Below are 16,666 nucleotides of genomic sequence, written 5' to 3'. Positions count from 1 at the left end.
CAAACAACAAAAAACCAAACAAACAAACCAACTAAAGCAGAACTGTGTTATGAAGGACTATTTCTTATGGACACTTTCCCAATTGAATAGCCTTGTTTTCCTCATAAGAAAGACTGCAGAATTTTTTCTCCAAATCCAATATTTGGCAGCTTTTTTTCCTGTCTCAAAGGATATTTAGATTGGTCCTAGTGAAGACCATTTCCACCTACAGTTTCCAGGGATAAAATAGACACAGGAGTGAGAAAGATGCTGGAACTCCTGATTTTGCCAGGCCTGTGGCAGGAAGGCATCTTACTTCAGGACAAAAAAGTGGTAAATACTTTTTATTGGATTTCTAGGATGAGATAAAAAGGGCCTTATGCCTTCATGCATTCATTTTTAGGACATTTTTAGCACGAAGTCAACGAATTGAAATACAGAATTTATGCAGGATAGCACCCAATGCAAAGAACAAACACAGTAAATAAAATACTCTGTAGAGGCACAGGATATAAATACAGAAAATGAAAGAGGGGGGAAAAAATCAAGTGAGCTATATTTAATGCGGATATTTAACCATGCATAGTTTATTCCAGTTGCTTCTCTGGGAATGTGGCTTGTTTTAGCACCAGCTGGTTCTACTTTTTAGGAGTAGAATGAGGAAAAGTTGTTCAAAAAGTTTTAATGAAAGCTTTAATTGGTGTGGTAGAAAATAAGGAGTTGTTCCTGGAAAGAGAGAGGAAGGGAAAGGCAGAATGAGAGAGCAAAAGGGAAAGAGGGAAAGAAGAGAGAGTTAAAGAGAGAAAAGAGAGAAAGAAACAGAGAAAAAGATAAAGAAAAAAAGGAGAGAAGAAGAAATATTTTCACATCAGACTATCTGCAGAGAGCTTGCTTTTGACTTTCATACTCTATTTAAAAATACAAAATTGGGAGCATTGCAAAAGAGTTCCCAAATTAGCTTTTTAATAGAGATTGGAAGCTAAAAGGGGCCGAGTCATGGGGGAAAAACGATTTGGAATCACAGCCAGGGCAGCACCAGCAGAGAGTGAGGCCAGAGCACGCCCCAGTGAGAGAAGAGGCAGGAAGTTTTATGAAGTGATGACACTGTAAATCACAGAAAAATCTCTTATACCAGCAAAAGCCAAATGACATTTCTAGTTTTGCTTTCTTCTGAGCATCTGCAAGAGGGAAAGAGCAAGTGGAGATAGAGGGAGAGTTTAAAAGTGGAAAGCAGTTCTGAAGACATCTTATAAAGATGGATTTGGGGTGCTTTGATATGTTTAAATTCTTACAGCCACTGAAAGTTTCTGATAGAAGTTTCAGGATTCACTTTACACACAACTATTCATGTGTCCAGCATACAACTAAAGATACATTGCATTTGCATAACCTCATAGCTAGTTTGCAGCTTTCAAATATTACTGGGGGAGATTGGTTTTGGGGAGGATTACCCAGGATCTGACACTCAGAAATTAGTATTATATTTTAATAATTGTGTTAAATTATCAGAGTTGAGACCCTGAGTTGGATCGATCAGGTCAAGATTCAGTTGGAGATCAGGAAAAATTTATTCACTGAAAGTGTGGAGAAGCACTGGGATGGGCTGCTCATGGAAGTGGTGGAGTCACCATCCCTGGAAGTGTTGAAAAAAATGAGTCAACGTGGCACTTGATCATATGGTTTAGTGGGCATGGTGGGTGGGATTCACTCAAAGTTTGGACCTGGTGATCTTGGAGGTATTTTCCAACCTTAATGACTCTATAAGAAGGGTATCAGAATTTTTCAGATTACACTTTCCAAACTACACAACTGGAGTGTTGAAGTGTTGAAGATTTGGAGGGGTTTTTTCCCTGTTTTTTTTTGTCTTAAAGAAGGCCTTGGGTTAAGAGCTCTGGGATTGCACCTGGAAAACCACACCACTGGCTGTGCCAAGTCCCTGTTTCCCCTATTTTAAGGCACCACAGGCACACCAGACCCCACAACACACCCACCCCTCGCTCGCAGTGATGCAGCTGGAGGAGCATCTGCCACCTCTGCCAAGAGAACACTTGCAGCCCCCCTTTCCCCCCTAACAGGAATCCTGCATCCCCTCCTTCCCGCGGGTCCCGCATCCCCGACCCCCCTTGCTCAGCGCACCCCTCAGCCGGGGGGTCCTGCATCCTCCACCCCCGGTGTCCCACACCCCCTACCCCGCTCCCCCCCGCACTCCGGGGGTGCCGCACACGGGCCGCGGGCTCTCTCCGGGTGACACCTGCCGGCGGCTCTGCGGGCGGGCGTGTGCGGGAGAGCCCCCGCGCCGCGCTCCGGAGCATCCTCTCCCCCCTCTCCACACACCCACCCACCCACTCATCCACCACCACCACCACCACCACCACCACCTCCCCGCCCTGCCCTCGCCTTCACCGCCCCCTCCTCCCGGCGCTCTCCTCCCGCGCGGTGCTGATGCTCCGCCGCTCTCCGCGGGCGCGGTGCTGATTCTTCTCCATCGCCGCCGCCCCGCGCCCGCGCACTCCGCGCGTCCCCGCGCCCCGCTCCCGGCAGCCGCATGGCCGCGGAGGCTCCGGGCGGGCGGCCGCGGCCGGGAGCGCCCTGCGGAGGTGAGAGGAGGGGGGTCCTCGGGGGTGGAAAGGCACCGTGGCACCGTCCCCCGGGGGATGCTGGAGGGGGGTGGGGAGGGGGAGCACCGGCCGCGAGGGGTGCGGGGGACACCGGCCCCGGGGCGAGGGGGAGCGAGGGGCAATCGCGGTGCCCCCGGCTGGGCTCCCACCTCCCCAATCCCCCGTGTGCCTCCCGCCCCTCGCGGATGCCGCGATCCCGCCGTTCCAGCGCCGTGCGGAGCTGGGCTGTGTGCAGGGAGGCGAGGCGATGGCCGGGCGGCCGAGCTCCGCTCGCTCGTGTACGTATCGCTCTGACTTTATGGAAGTCACCAACTATCGCCGCGGCGCATCAGTCGCCGCCGGGAGCTGCCCGGCGGAGCAGGGCAAGGCTGGCTCGCTCTGAATTGGGCTTGTAGTTATTCACTTAATGGAGATGCGCCGGCAAACAGATAAATGAGAGGGGCTGCCGGGTCTCTCTGAGTGTGCCGAGTCCAACTTCTGACCGTGGACGAAAGAGAGATGATGAGGTGGTGTGGAGACAGGACTGGTAAGAGCTGCCAAGGAGCAGGGCAAGCCAGAACAGCAAGACAAGGGGGAAAGGGAAAGGCGGTGGGAAGGCAGAGGGGAGAAGGAGAAAGGGAAAGATCAGTATAAATCTGAATAATTTCTTTTTATTGCTGAGTGTAGCCTCCCGCCCTGGCGGAGGTGTTGGTTGTAGGTTTGTGATGCTGGAGGGATAGCTCGTTTTCTTGTCTAGAAGGAACCTCTCCTGTGCTGTCCCTGCCTGACAGAGGGCCAGGGACACACAGGGAAGCTCCGGGAGGGACCCGTGAAGTTCATCCCGTACTTTTCCCCCCTTCATCCCCCCCTTGCCACTGCTGGCACATTAGCATGCAGGGTAGGCTCTGTGTATTTAACGACTCCATTTGCCAGTGTCTCTGTCAGCTCACACCGCCCTTCTCCAGCCGCGTTCCACAACCTGCCTCCCTGGACCAGCCGGGTCCATCTCCCTGCTGCGGCCACCCCAGCCGATTCTCCGGGACCCGGGTGCCATTCCCGGCTGGATCAGGCAGCCAGGGAGAAGCTCCGAGCGGTCCTGGAAGGGGAGGGGGCAAAGCGAAGCGAGCTCAGGCGAGAGAGGCAGGGAGAGCCTCCGTCTCGGCAGTAATGAGGGAGAAGCTGTTTAGTCATCTCTCTATATATACTTTCACAATGATGATCGCATTTACTGATTGCTTCTGACTGCATGTAGAGAGGGAGTCAAGAGGCAGGCAGCACAGTTCACCTCGTATCCTGAGGAGTGACTGCTCCCCCTTCCTTCCAGTTCCCCACGTTTAGCCCTACTTTTGGGCACCGGGTGTCTTTCCTTGCCAGGTAAGGCAGCGCTGCGAGCCGGCAAGATGGGGCTCTCTGGGCTGACTGGGAGGGAGGGAGGGGAGAAGTTTGCATGCATTCATCCTAAGCCTGTTGCTTTTGCTCCTAAATCTCTCCACCAGAACGAGGGAGCGAGCGTTTTGCAGAAAGTTTGATTTCCTGATGTGGTGGTGAAGGGAAAGGGTGTGTGACTGACTGAGGATGTCGAGTCTTGGCTGACATATTTTGCTTTAAAGCAAATGTCTCTTGGCTGCCTGAGCCTGACCCAGCAAGGGCAGGGAAGAAGGAATGATGTCAAGGCTCTTCACTCCCATTATCAGTGTCTCATCAAGAAACTCGCAGTATGTTTGTGGGGTGGATTTCAAATCATCCCTGCCTGCTGCTAGAAAGGGAAACACTGAGATTTTTGGGTTGTTTCTGCTTTCGTGAGAGGATGAAGAGACAATTCTTAAGTGTGGCACTGCCGGGGGAGCTACTGGGGTAAGAATCCAGCCTTTATTTCTTGACCCTTTAGGTGAACAGATATAACTGTTCTTTGAAGTTTTCCTCCAGAGCTTCCCTACCTGCCATGCCTGTCAGGTTTTTATTTCCAAGTGGGATGAAACCAGGGTGCCCACGGAGTGGCTGCAGCACAGACCAACCTTGGGAGCCAGCGGTGGTCGGGAGGGACCCCAGTGAGGTTGGAGGTCCTGGGAGGGGGACAGGGGGCTCATGCCTCAGCCTTTTCTATCAAATTCACCATTTCACTGTCCTCACAATTATCTCTAAAGAAAACAGACTCCCTTCTCTACAGATGCCGACTTTTTTAAATCAGGAGGTAAATTATTTTATCTCGTGTACCAGGTCTTCTAAATGTCATCAGCAGGGTGCCAGTCTGCTGTTAACTAGTTCCTTTCAAATTACACGCAGAAATTACGGTAATTAAAATTAGAAATATGGGTATAGCTAAATATATGCTTGTTGGAATTAGAGTATGTCTATTTTCTATGTGAGCTCAAGAGACTCTGTGGACAGTACAGTAGGTTTTGAGTCCAGCCAGTTGCTTTGCAGCCTAAACAGGCTGGATAGCAGTTACTGAAACCCAGGCTGGCAGAAAAGGAGGATTCTTCCCCCATTCTGTAGGTAAACTAGTTACTTCATCTTTTTTTTTTTTTTTTTTTTTTTTTTTTTTTTTTTTTTTTTTTTTTTTTTTTTTTTACTCAGCTTTAGGTTGTGCAGCCCTGAATTACAAATCCAGTCCTATCTCTCTCCTAATTTTCTGTCTCTTGTTTCGGGGACAGGTGAAGTTCCAAGGGTTTATGGACAAGGAAAACCAAGACTTTTGTGACTGGAGATTTCATTTCTTTTCTTCCTCTCCCTCTTAAGAAAAGTTATAGCCAAAAAAGACTTTTTGGGCTGGTTTTTGTGGATCAAATGGAGCAGAGTCAGTGCAACTTAAAAAACTAAGCTGTGCATGCTCTGTTTTCTTCACAAGCTGCATCTCTTGGTCCCAGAAAAATGGGAACTAAACTTTCACAGATGAATTCCCCTCTCTTTCTCTTGTGCTTTAATATCCTGTCCACTTCACAGCCCGGATATTTATAGCTTCCCTACGCATACTGCCAGCATGGAAGGACCCATTTTATCTTCAAAAATTGATTTAAAAATGTGTAAGTCACTTATGAGTTGCCATTGCTTTATTAGAACAATTATATGTGAAGTATTTATAGTGCCTGGGAGGCTAATGTAGGTAACCTGGAATCCACAACCAAAGTTATGAAAGTACAGAAGAGGTTTCTAATGCAGTTCCCCTGAGAAATCAGGGGAGATGAGGATCCAGTGTGAGGAAGCTGGTCAGGTCACCCTGCATCAGTCCTGGTAGAAGGACTGTGGTGGTGTTAATTGAAATTAAAAAGCAGAGAAGACAGATCACCAGCAGGGAAAGGAGGAACAAGGTGTTTTATCTTGGTTTCTTGGTTGTTTGCCTGGATGTATTTGCTGAGAAATGAATGAAATAGTTGTTATTTTGCTGCCTCTTGTTCTCAAGTGTTTGATAAAAGTGAAAAGATCCACCACTGCTGGCGGGAGGCATCTGCCTGAGCCCACTGAGCCCCCTGGAGATGCCTCCTCAGCTGAGAACTGGGGGATCTTTTCAAAGTCACGCAAAGAAACTTTCTGTGCCTGGCACAGACGACAGAGCCGGGTCCCCAGGGCTGCCAGTCTGGCACCATTAACGCAATAAATTCCCTCTTTAGGGCGAGAGGAAAAAGTAGTGCTTTGTAACGCTGAACAATCCTTAGCAGGGAAATGTCGTGGGATGCTTGCTCCAGTGCCATGTAGATAAGCAAAGTGTCTCCTTGGGATAAGCATCGCTGTGGATTATTATACGTTCCATAATTACAAAAACCCTCTTCCAGCGGCAGCGAGACGCTCGCAACGAGGGATTTCAATTGTCCTTTAGACAGCACAATTGCATAGAAAGATGCTCCACATTAAGGTGATGAATGTTAATTTGCCCTGAGGAGGACGTGCCTTTCTGTGAGCGGTTCAGTCGTTTTCACCACAGATGGATTCCGTCATTTTTTTTGTTCAGTATTTTGATGGCCTGTTGAAATCAATAACGCTGCAGCCTCACTGGCTGGAATGGCAGCTTTCATGTAGTTTAAAAACTTTAGAGGAAAACTACCTATAAAGGCACAATTAAGCTTTGAGGGCCTGAGTCAGTGAAATCAATGGAATTTCCATTGATAAATCGACTTTTGATAGGGCTCCTAATGCAGCTTATATGATAATGGCACCTTTCTTCAGATAATTTCATAAGGTAGAGTTAGAAAAACATTAGGGAAATGAAAGTCAGTGCAAGTTAAAACAAAAGTTAATGACTGCAAGAACTCTGACCAAAGATCAAAAAAATAAAGAAAATTCACTGTTAGATCAGAAGCACAAAAACTGCTTGAACTTCAAGAGAATATTGGCTGAGGATCTGGACAACTTGGGGTATTTTTCATCTAAAAATCCAAGAGTGCAGTGAACTGCACTATTAGTTGTTTCAAACTAATAGTCCTTCAGTTCTTCAGCTGAAGGACTTCTGTCCTCTGTTAGCCAGGAAATAAGCAGGGAATTCCTGCTGGAGGGAAACTCTCCAGCTTTGGGGGCTTCCCTCATTCTGATTTGCTTGGTACTCGGTAGTTTAATCCATGAGCTTTCACACCTGGGAGTGAAGTTTGCTGTTGCTCAGGTGTTCCGAGCAGTGTTTCCCTGAAAGCCAGGACATTCCCCTGGTCTGGAGAAGGTCTGGAACTCTCCACAAGGGTAAAACCCACCTCTAAATTAGAGAGAGCAGCACAAAACTGCTGCTGAAGCCAGGCCCTGCCTTAAAGGTGGAAGAAAAACAGTGAAAACTAGAGATTTTTTTTTTTTTTTTCATTCCTTTCAGCCGAGGATGTTCTTAGTGCAAGATTCAGAACATATTGAACTTGTTTAAGTCTGGAAACACAGCTGAGCCCAGCCTGGGGTTTTTGTGGTGTAGGATTTCACGGGGTGAGCTGCCAGCTGATTTCACTGAAGTTCCCAGCTCTTTCTTGACAGCTGTAGTTAAACTGATGAGCACACGAGTCTCACACCTGGGGAATTATGGATTAGTCTTGTTTGTAAGGAAGCAAATATAAATTACCGTGTTTATGCTACTTTTAAAATGCTTTTAATGAGGAATCATTTGCTATTCAAAGTTTCAGCCTACAATAATGCCATAACCTCGCCGAGCTGATTATCGTGTGCCTTGTTTAACATCCCTCTTCAACTGGGAGGTGAGGGCGAGCCAGTTGTTTCAAATTCTTGTGTCTGACACCCAACTCTTCAACACACCAGGGCCAGACACCCCCTGCTTGACTGTGTGCTGTGCTCTGTTTTGCTCTGTGTTTTAGATGGGACTGATCTGACTCGCAGCAGGTCTCGGGAGCATCCTGATTGTCCTCTCCAGTAACAAGGCCTGGGCTCATCATGGCAGCAGGAGTAGCAGCGTGGTTGCCCTTTGCCAGGGCGGCTGCCATAGGATGGATGCCAGTGGCCAACTGCCCCATGCCACTGGCACCGACGGAGAAGAACAAGAGGCAGGATGAGCTGATCATTCTCAATGTGAGTGGCAGGCGATTCCAGACCTGGAGGACTACACTGGAGAGATACCCGGACACTCTCCTGGGCAGCACCGAGAAGGAGTTCTTCTTCAACGAGGACACCAAGGAGTACTTCTTTGACCGGGACCCCGAGGTCTTCAGGTGCATCCTAAATTTTTATAGAACTGGCAAGCTGCACTACCCCAGGTACGAGTGCATCTCTGCCTACGACGAAGAGCTCGCCTTCTACGGGATCCTCCCAGAGATCATCGGGGACTGCTGCTACGAAGAGTACAAGGACAGGAAGCGGGAAAACGCGGAGCGGCTGATGGACGACAACGACTCGGAGAACAACCAGGAGGGGTCCATGCCCTCGCTGAGCTTCCGGCAGACCATGTGGCGAGCCTTCGAGAACCCCCACACCAGCACCTTAGCCTTAGTCTTTTACTACGTCACCGGTTTCTTTATCGCCGTCTCTGTGATCACCAACGTGGTGGAGACTGTGCCCTGCGGCACCGTGCCCGGGAACAAGGAGCTTCCGTGCGGGGAGAGGTACGCCGTGGCTTTCTTTTGCTTGGACACGGCCTGCGTGATGATCTTCACCGTCGAGTACCTGTTGAGACTCTTTGCGGCCCCGAGCCGCTACAGGTTCATCCGAAGCGTGATGAGCATCATCGACGTGGTGGCCATCATGCCCTACTACATCGGCCTGGTGATGACCAACAACGAGGACGTCAGCGGGGCCTTCGTCACGCTACGGGTTTTCAGGGTTTTCAGGATTTTCAAGTTCTCCCGCCATTCCCAGGGCCTGAGAATCTTGGGCTACACCTTGAAGAGCTGTGCCTCCGAGCTTGGCTTTCTCCTCTTTTCCCTCACTATGGCAATCATCATCTTTGCAACTGTGATGTTTTATGCGGAGAAAGGGTCCTCGGCGAGCAAATTCACCAGTATTCCTGCTTCCTTTTGGTACACTATTGTAACCATGACAACACTGGGGTGAGTAGTACTTTTCCTTTCCCTGAGCAGCAGGCAAAAGCATGTACGGGGAGCTTGACTTCAGCTGCTCCTCAGCATTTCCCTGGGTGCATGTTCGAGGAGGGTCGGGAACCGCTGAGGGCTCGATTGTTCTTTGCCTCACAACTTGTGCGGCTCGGGGGAAGTTGTACAGGACGGGGAAAAAAGCGTTTCCACCCGCTTGACAAACGCTTGGCAAGGGGGTAAATGAGTGCAGGAGGGTGGAGTAGCAGGTCCCGATTCACACTCTTGCTGCGGGAGAGGGAAGCTGAGATGGGTGCAGGGGAGCTGGCAGAGAGAGCTGCTGGGGTTTTTTTCTGGTGTTCATTCGAGCCGTGGGTTTCACACAAAGTCGTTTTGTGATGTGTCCGTTGCGCCTCTCCGCGATGTCGGTCGTTGTTCCTTCTCTTGACACACCAGGAACCCCAGATTTGCTGAGTTCGGGTGGATGTGGTGGGTCAGTGCACTGGAAATACTCGGGGGTCTGGTTTTCACTCAGTTGAGCAGGATGTGGGCTTCTTGTCTGGGTGTAGCTGTGAGTTTGAAAACTGAGTGTGCCGTGGCGGCTGCAGCAGAATTTCAAACATTCCCATGGACAGGTACAAAGATAATGGAATCAAAGCGAGGGGAATGTAGCCTGGAGGGCACTTTTTTTCCCCTTACATTTCATTTCTGTCTTACAGATGTTTCTGCTGAGATTATAGGTTTGTGCTTCTGCTGCTCTGGACTAAAACCTTTGCAAGCAGAATAGCCAAGCCCTTCACCCTGACAAGGTTATGTAAAGGAAAGTGGGCATTGCAGGCCGTGCAAAGCTGTGATCGAGGGCAATCTCTCCATTCCGCACATCAGAACAACATACTGAGTTTATGGTTACTTTACTGAGAGTTTTTCCCACTGGAGAGCTCAAAGAGTTTTAATATTCAGATGTAGACAATTCTTGTTCTTGTAATACTGTGCCCACTTCTTCTCTAAACTGCTTTTGACTTTAAACACTTCCCTGTGCCCATTAGACATGAGCAGGCTCACAGTAGCACTTTTAAATTATTAAAATCATAATTCAGCTGTCAGAAAGGTGCCAAATCTGGGCATGTGACAACTGAAAGTCTGAATTCCTTCATTAAGCGCAAATGTAGAACCTTTTTGTCATAGTCACCTAAAGATCTCTTATTCCTCCTTTTTAATATCTAAGCAAAGTGTGCAAGTTTATGGCAAAAGCTGCTCCTTATCCTGGGAAAGTCAGAAATCAAAGGTGGGCTTTGCAGCCCAGCACTCCCCCACCCTGTGGCTCAGCTTTCCATACTCTGACTGGTCCATACTGGTCAGTTCTCACCCTCCTGACCCCACCAGCAGCTTCAGAAAAACACCTGCCCTGGGTGGCTCCTTTGGGTGTCCTCTGCAGGAAGGGAAAGGCACGAAAATCTAGTTCTATTCTGGGGTTTCTGTTTAATAATGATCACACCCCTCCCTCTATCTACACACTCCTGTGCCCATTCACACTTCTGCTGTTAGATCTTTGTGACAGGACAGTTGGGGTCAAGGGGACGTTCCCTGTTGGCTGGGAACAAACCCAGTACGTGCAGAATGTGCTGGGGAGGGGCTGAGTCTCTTCTCCCATCAGTTTTGGTGTCCTTCCCTCCCCTTTCTGAACGCACAGACCAACAAACCAAAGTGCTCCCGAGGACCTTGAAGTGCTCTCAATCTGTTGTAATCACAGAAATTATGGGTAAATGAGTGCTTTAAATGAGCTGACACGGGTTTAAGAAATTAGACATTCAAACACAGCTTTGTAAAAATGCATCGGGAAGGGACCTATAAAATGCTGTCAAAGTCTTAAAGCTTAAACTTGTAGTATTTGAGATTTTTTTTTTTTCGTGTTAGAAAGCAAAGTTGCAACCATGAGCCATAAAAACCTTGATTGCTGCCAGACCAGCTCTGCAGAGCCCCCCCCTCCAGACCCCCCTGGAGAGGCATTTTTGGGGTTGGTCAGGTCTGTGCTGGGGTCCCAGCACTGGTGGAATGAGGCACTGGCTGTGCCCACAACTCAGGCAATATTTCATATACATCTCTCTTCAGAAGCCATTTCAGTATGTTTGGAAGGGTCTTGTTAATGAGAGTACTGGCAATTCCCATCACAGAGAGGTTGCCAAAAATGCAGCCAAGGTCTCCTAATCCATCAGACTTTGCCTACTTGGTGCTTGCCAGTTCACTGCTTGTATTTCAGCAACAGTCAGAGATTTTAGCGGTACCTTAAATATTTTCTGCCTTTTGCCTTTAATAATTCAGCCAGCACTTAAAGCAAGAGATTACAAAGCACAAAGGTTTTTAACTCAGAACTGTACACATATATTTCGTTTTCAACCTCTGATACATTTAAATCCAGATGAGTGAATGTTTCCCTGACATTGGAATCCCACTGTTGCCTTGACAGAGTGCTCCATAGGAGTGATTTGGAATATGCAGGATAACTTTTCCCACGTTATTAAGACCTTAAAAATTAGCCCCATTTATATAAAACGGAAAGTTTACTTACAACAAACAAACAAGGCAAACAGTAGGAAAGCATTAACCCTCCCACTGTACTGTGCATCAGCTGCTGTTCCAGTTTCCTAAGTATCCTGAGGCTACAATCGATTTTCCAGATTGACCCATAAATAAAAAGCAATAAAAATGCTGTTCTTCTGGAAGGTGAAGCACTGCATCAATAAATAATTGCTGCTTTTGGTGGGGTTACTATGCAAATCAGTTCAGAGAAATCCAGGGTGATCCAGCTCCTTAGGTAGTTAACAACCCAAGGAGACAGGTACAACAGTTTTTCTGGAATGGGAAACAAAGCAAAGGAATTAAATTATACTGACCCTGCATCTCTGATCCCTCTGCTGTGCTCATCAGCCCTGGTTTAACAGAGGCTGTTTTTAATTTAGCACGATTTAAATTTTGCTCAGGAGGTTTTATAATGAAAGCATTATTCTTGGGTGCATCTTAAATCAATCTGAATTACTGAAACAACTATTCAAAATTAATTCAAAATCAGCTCTCCAATTCATGCAGAAACATTTTTCTCAAGAGGCCAGCAGATACCCATCCTCTCTAAAGCGCCAGTACAATAAGCACTGGTCTTGCCAGGACTCTTGTTGTGTCCTGCAGGAGGTTTTGACCCCCAGGGCCCCCCATCTCAGGACTGTAAATGCTGCTGAAAGCAGGGGAGGAGCACAGTGCTGGTCCCATCTAGGTACTCACGTGCCTGTCCTGGTTTTTAGCCAGCTTGGTGGGCAATAACCACTGGTTTTACATCTGCTTAGTAATGGTTTAATTATAATAAATTTGGTTGCCTTGTTAGCGGCATGTTGGCCTTCGTAGAATCCCACAATGGTTTGGATTGGCAGGAATCTTAAAGCTCTTTTATTTCCACCCCCTGCCACGGGCAGGCACACCTTCCACTAGCCCAGGTTGCTCAGAGCCCTGTCCAATATTCAGTTTTATTCCCACTGACAGAGTGCTGTGGATGGGGCAGCCTCGTGTTCCGCTGCTGCCCCTCCGTGCGCATCACAAACACAGCGGGGAGATGAGACCTCTCCCACACCGCTCAACCCCACGCCGCTTTTGCCCAGAACACATGTTTTTTCTAAGCTTTTTATAGCTGTTTTCATTTCACCTGACAAGAGCAGTATGTTTCAGACTCCTGGGCAGCGTGTACGGCCTGCAGCGAATTGTAGCTGTGAAAACCTGAGTGCCACGTCTACCTGCACCTCCCTGGGCACGGAGAGGCTCCTGAGGGTCCCTTTGGGTGTCACAGCTGGGCTCCCACTGAGCCCCAGACAGGGGAGTAGAACCCCAGAATGGTGCAGGTTGGGAGGGACTTTAAAGCTCATCTCATCCTACTCCCTGCCATGGGCAGGGACACCTTCCACTAGCCCAGGTTGCTCCAAGCCCTGTCCAACCTGGCCCTGGACACTTCCAGGGATGGGGCAGCCACAGCTTCTCCCTGGGCAACCTGTGCCAGGGCCTGCCCACCCTCAATGGCAAGAATCTCTTCCTAATATCTATTCTAAATCTATCCTCCTTCAGCTTAAAGCCATTTCCCCTTGTCCTGTCTCTCCAGGCCATTGAAAATGTCCCTCTCCAGCTCTCTTAGAGCCTCTTGAGGTACTGGAAGGTTCTACAGGGAGGGAATATCCATGGAGGGAATCATCACAGAGATCTTCTGATCATTTTTGTCAAGAAACCAGCAAAAATACAGACCAAGAGACAGAGATTGATGATGGATTTTGTTCTGGCTGAGCTTAGGGATACACTGTGTGGTCTTCTGTTGCCTAACGAAGGCCGAGCTCCCACAGCTCAGCGCCCTCGGGGCGGTCCTTGGAGAATCCATCTCTGTCTCTCTCCCTCTCCATTTGCAGGAGCACAATGCTTTTGAGAACACTATCCCTCTTTCAGAGCTGGCTGCACTGGTCAATGGGTTTGAAAGACACACATCAGTGCTCTTGGACAACACAGTCCCATCTGTATAATTCATTTAAGGAACCAGGTTAACGCTGGGAAGTCAATAAAACAGCCGTGCTGGCCTGGTTATGTCAACAGCCTGATCTGGAGCAAGAGCTGAAATTTCTTAGAGGTTTTATTAGCCGAGTGCATGGAGAGCAGGGGTTTGGGGGTAGGGTCTGTTTTGGTTTGCCTTGGCTCAATCCAACCCCTGCAAAACGTGGATCAGGGAGAACTCGAGCGAACAGGTGCCTGAGCAGCCCCTCTGACAGAAACATCACTCTTGGTTTTGCTTATTTCTCAGTTGGGTTTTTTAGCTTTGTTTTTTTTTTTTTATTGGTGTTCAGTCAGGGAAAAGGAAGGGGCTGAGATACAGGCAGTGAAATGGAATGTGAAACCCTCGCTGCCAAAGTGCTGACAGCTGGGCTGGCGTGAACGCGCCGGATCCTGAGCGCGCTGCCGGGGACCGTGTGACCAGAGCTCGCTCTGAGCTGATGCCCCCACAGCAAAGCCACTCGAGCTGATAGTAACCTTCATTCACCCTCCTCCCCTGCAAAACGCCTCAGAGTTTGCAAAGTAAGGGAAATAATCAATCATCTCTGGAGCGCCGCCGTTGCCGGCTCCTCTGGAAAGGTTGTTGTTTGGCCCTGGAATCGTCTCGTGCGTGTCAGTCCTTCTGTAAGTGCCACTAGACTGAATCAGGAAAAGTGGCTTGAGCAGAAATGCTGCTTTGCATATTTAACATCGTGGATGGGGAGATGGATGAGAGGTGGGACGTTTCCTTTGTGAAGCAAAGCGCTGGGATTTCAGCGCTCGCGCCGATTCCCACACAGTCAACAATTCCTGTATCCACAGGCCAAAGAACTGCTTGAATTTAATATACAGGGAGTCCAATCAAACAATGAATTGATGGAGCTACACAAAGAAGCCATTTCCTTGAGCTTTCATTCCCTTGACTCCAGCTTCATCTTATATGAAACGTGTATCAATTTTCCTCTCCTAATGGATTTACAGATATTGTGTGCAAAATGTCTTTGTATCAGAAACTACAGATGGAACCTTTTCCCGTCACTGTCTTGATATAAATCACAGGCAAGCATCTCATTTTTGAGCTATTTGTATTCACCAGAACCCCAGATGTATTAAAATACCTTTATTCATTCTCAGAGCAAGTTGAATTTACTGTTGGGTTGGTTTTTTTACCTTCCCTTAAAAAGAGAAAAAAATTACCCATCCTTATGCTTTCCGTGGCTTTGGATATTTGTATGTGCAAACACACCATTTTTAATGTGCAAGACAAAATAACTTGCCTTTAGGGTAACTCGTTGTGTGAGAAGTGAATTATTTTGAATAAGGCCAAGAAATGGTGCTGACTAAAATTGTAACGTGACTGCTAAATTTACCAGTGGAAGCCTTGGCAGAGAGACATCTATAGCAACTGATTTACAGATTTTTTTTTTTCCTGAGCTCTTCTTTCTTTTTTTTCCACCCTTTTCTTTCTAGCCTGCAACATAGTAAGTGCCTGAGAAACACAGATTAAAGATAACATTGTATTATCATTGGAGATGAAGGGAAGTGATTGGCATGCTGACTGAATCTGAGCTATTTTTAGTCTCATAAACTGATAATTTCATAACAGTGCTGACCCAGTAAAAGTAATCAGTTTACAGACATCAGCTGAAAATAAAGGACAGAGTGGCCACTGTCAGTTGGAAAGCAGGGACAGAGGAAGGAAAGTTAAAGGCCCTGCAACAAATTAGCCAAAACTAATTACATCTCTTAGCTGATTACAGCCCATCAAGCTTGCAGGGAGAGGAGCACAGGGAGCTTCTGAGTGACTGAGTCTCTGCAGCCCCTCTGGCCAGAGCTTCATCCTGCCAACACCCATCCTCATCCTCATCCTCATCCTCATCCTCATCCTCATCCTCATCCTCACAGTGACATCTGTGCCCCATGTCCTTACCCAGACCTGCTCACTTGGATTTGGCATGAAATGAAACTCCCACCCCGTTGTAACACTGGGAAAATCATGAGAGACGTTTTTATTGTGATGCCTTAAGGGATCTGTGCATTCAGGAGTGTGCAGTGACAGGACAGGGGGGAATGGCTTCAAAATACAAGACAAAAAGTTTAGATTATTAGGGAGAAATCCTTCCCTGTGTGGGTGGGGAGGCCCTGGCACAGGTTGCCAAGACAAACTGAGGCTGTCCCGTCCTTGGAAGTGTCCAAGGCCATGTTGGACGGGGCTTGGAGCATCCTGGGCTAGTGGAAGGTGTCCCTGCCCATGGCAGGGGGTGGAAGGAGATGAGCTTTAAGGTCCTTTCCAACCCAGGAATCTCCTGTGATTGGGATCACCTGTGACCAAACCAGCTTGTTTCCAGGTGGATTGCATTACAATGCAACCACCTCACCAAGAAAAAGAAAAAAAATAATACAAAACCAGTGTGGGATAACGAGTGAAACTTTTCCTCAGCACCAACCAGTGTTTGTCCCTGCCATCCACCACACTCACCCCTCGGGTACCACGGCACTCGGTGAACACGAGCCCCTGACCCCTGTAACTCCCGTGGTTTCGGTGGAAGTGATGTACAATTTGTATTTAACACAGGCTGTGCCTCCCTGCCCTTCAGCCCTGTCTGTGCAGAGCTCACAGGGATGGAGCTGCCCTGCTGAGTTACCAGGGGACAGAGCAGGTTGGTTTGTTTTTAATGCTCAGCAATGGTGGTACCTGAACCAGCAGCTGGTCCTTGCAGTGCTCATGGACATGCCCTGGCAAAGTACAGGCAGAGGACCCGTGGTCACCCCCAGCCACCTCTCCAGGCTCACCAAAGGGTGCTGGCAGTGATATCCCCCAGTGAGCATCACAACTCAGTGGAGCTGAAGAAAAAGAGAGCTGCAATTTGGTCATTTACCCACTGCCTCCCACTCTCGCTGCTTCAACACCCAGCACAGGCATTCTTTCCTGTCAAATTCCACCACATCCACTGTGAATTTCTTAATATTTTCCTTCAGTGCAGGCAGATTAATGAATGCTTTTCCTGCAGATCAGAAGACAGGCAGGTTTCAGCCAAGCTCTGCCTTCTCCTGGACAGGCAATGCCTGCAGAAACAGATTGTGCCCATTTAACTATTT

General features: G+C 48.2%; 1 protein-coding gene across 6 annotated transcripts in view; it reads left to right on the top strand.

The window, feature by feature from the left end:
• Nucleotides 1-2,513: 2,513 nt before the first annotated feature.
• KCND3 (potassium voltage-gated channel subfamily D member 3) overlaps nt 2,514-16,666 on the top strand; it is a 116,299-nt gene continuing 102,146 nt past the window's right edge. For 2 of the 6 annotated variants that reach the window (XM_027895158.1, XM_027895153.1), the window contains exons 1-2: nt 2,836-3,123; nt 7,853-9,037. In XM_027895158.1, the coding sequence (XP_027750959.1) occupies nt 7,929-9,037 (1,109 nt within the window). In that variant the 5' untranslated portion in view covers nt 2,836-3,123; nt 7,853-7,928. Of the gene's footprint in view, nt 2,577-2,835; nt 3,124-3,523; nt 3,951-4,170; nt 4,431-7,852; nt 9,038-16,666 lie in introns of those variants that run through there. The other 4 variants (XM_027895154.1, XM_027895156.1, XM_027895155.1 and 1 more) reach the window with 4 other exon arrangements.

This window comes from Empidonax traillii, unplaced genomic scaffold (genome assembly GCF_003031625.1).
Source record: "Empidonax traillii isolate 1590-97213 ecotype Southwest subspecies unplaced genomic scaffold, ASM303162v1 scaffold451:size1465578, whole genome shotgun sequence".
NCBI classification, from domain to species: domain Eukaryota; kingdom Metazoa; phylum Chordata; class Aves; order Passeriformes; family Tyrannidae; genus Empidonax; species Empidonax traillii.
Note: the sequence above shows the minus strand (reverse complement) of the source record. Positions and strands in the feature narration are given on the sequence as shown.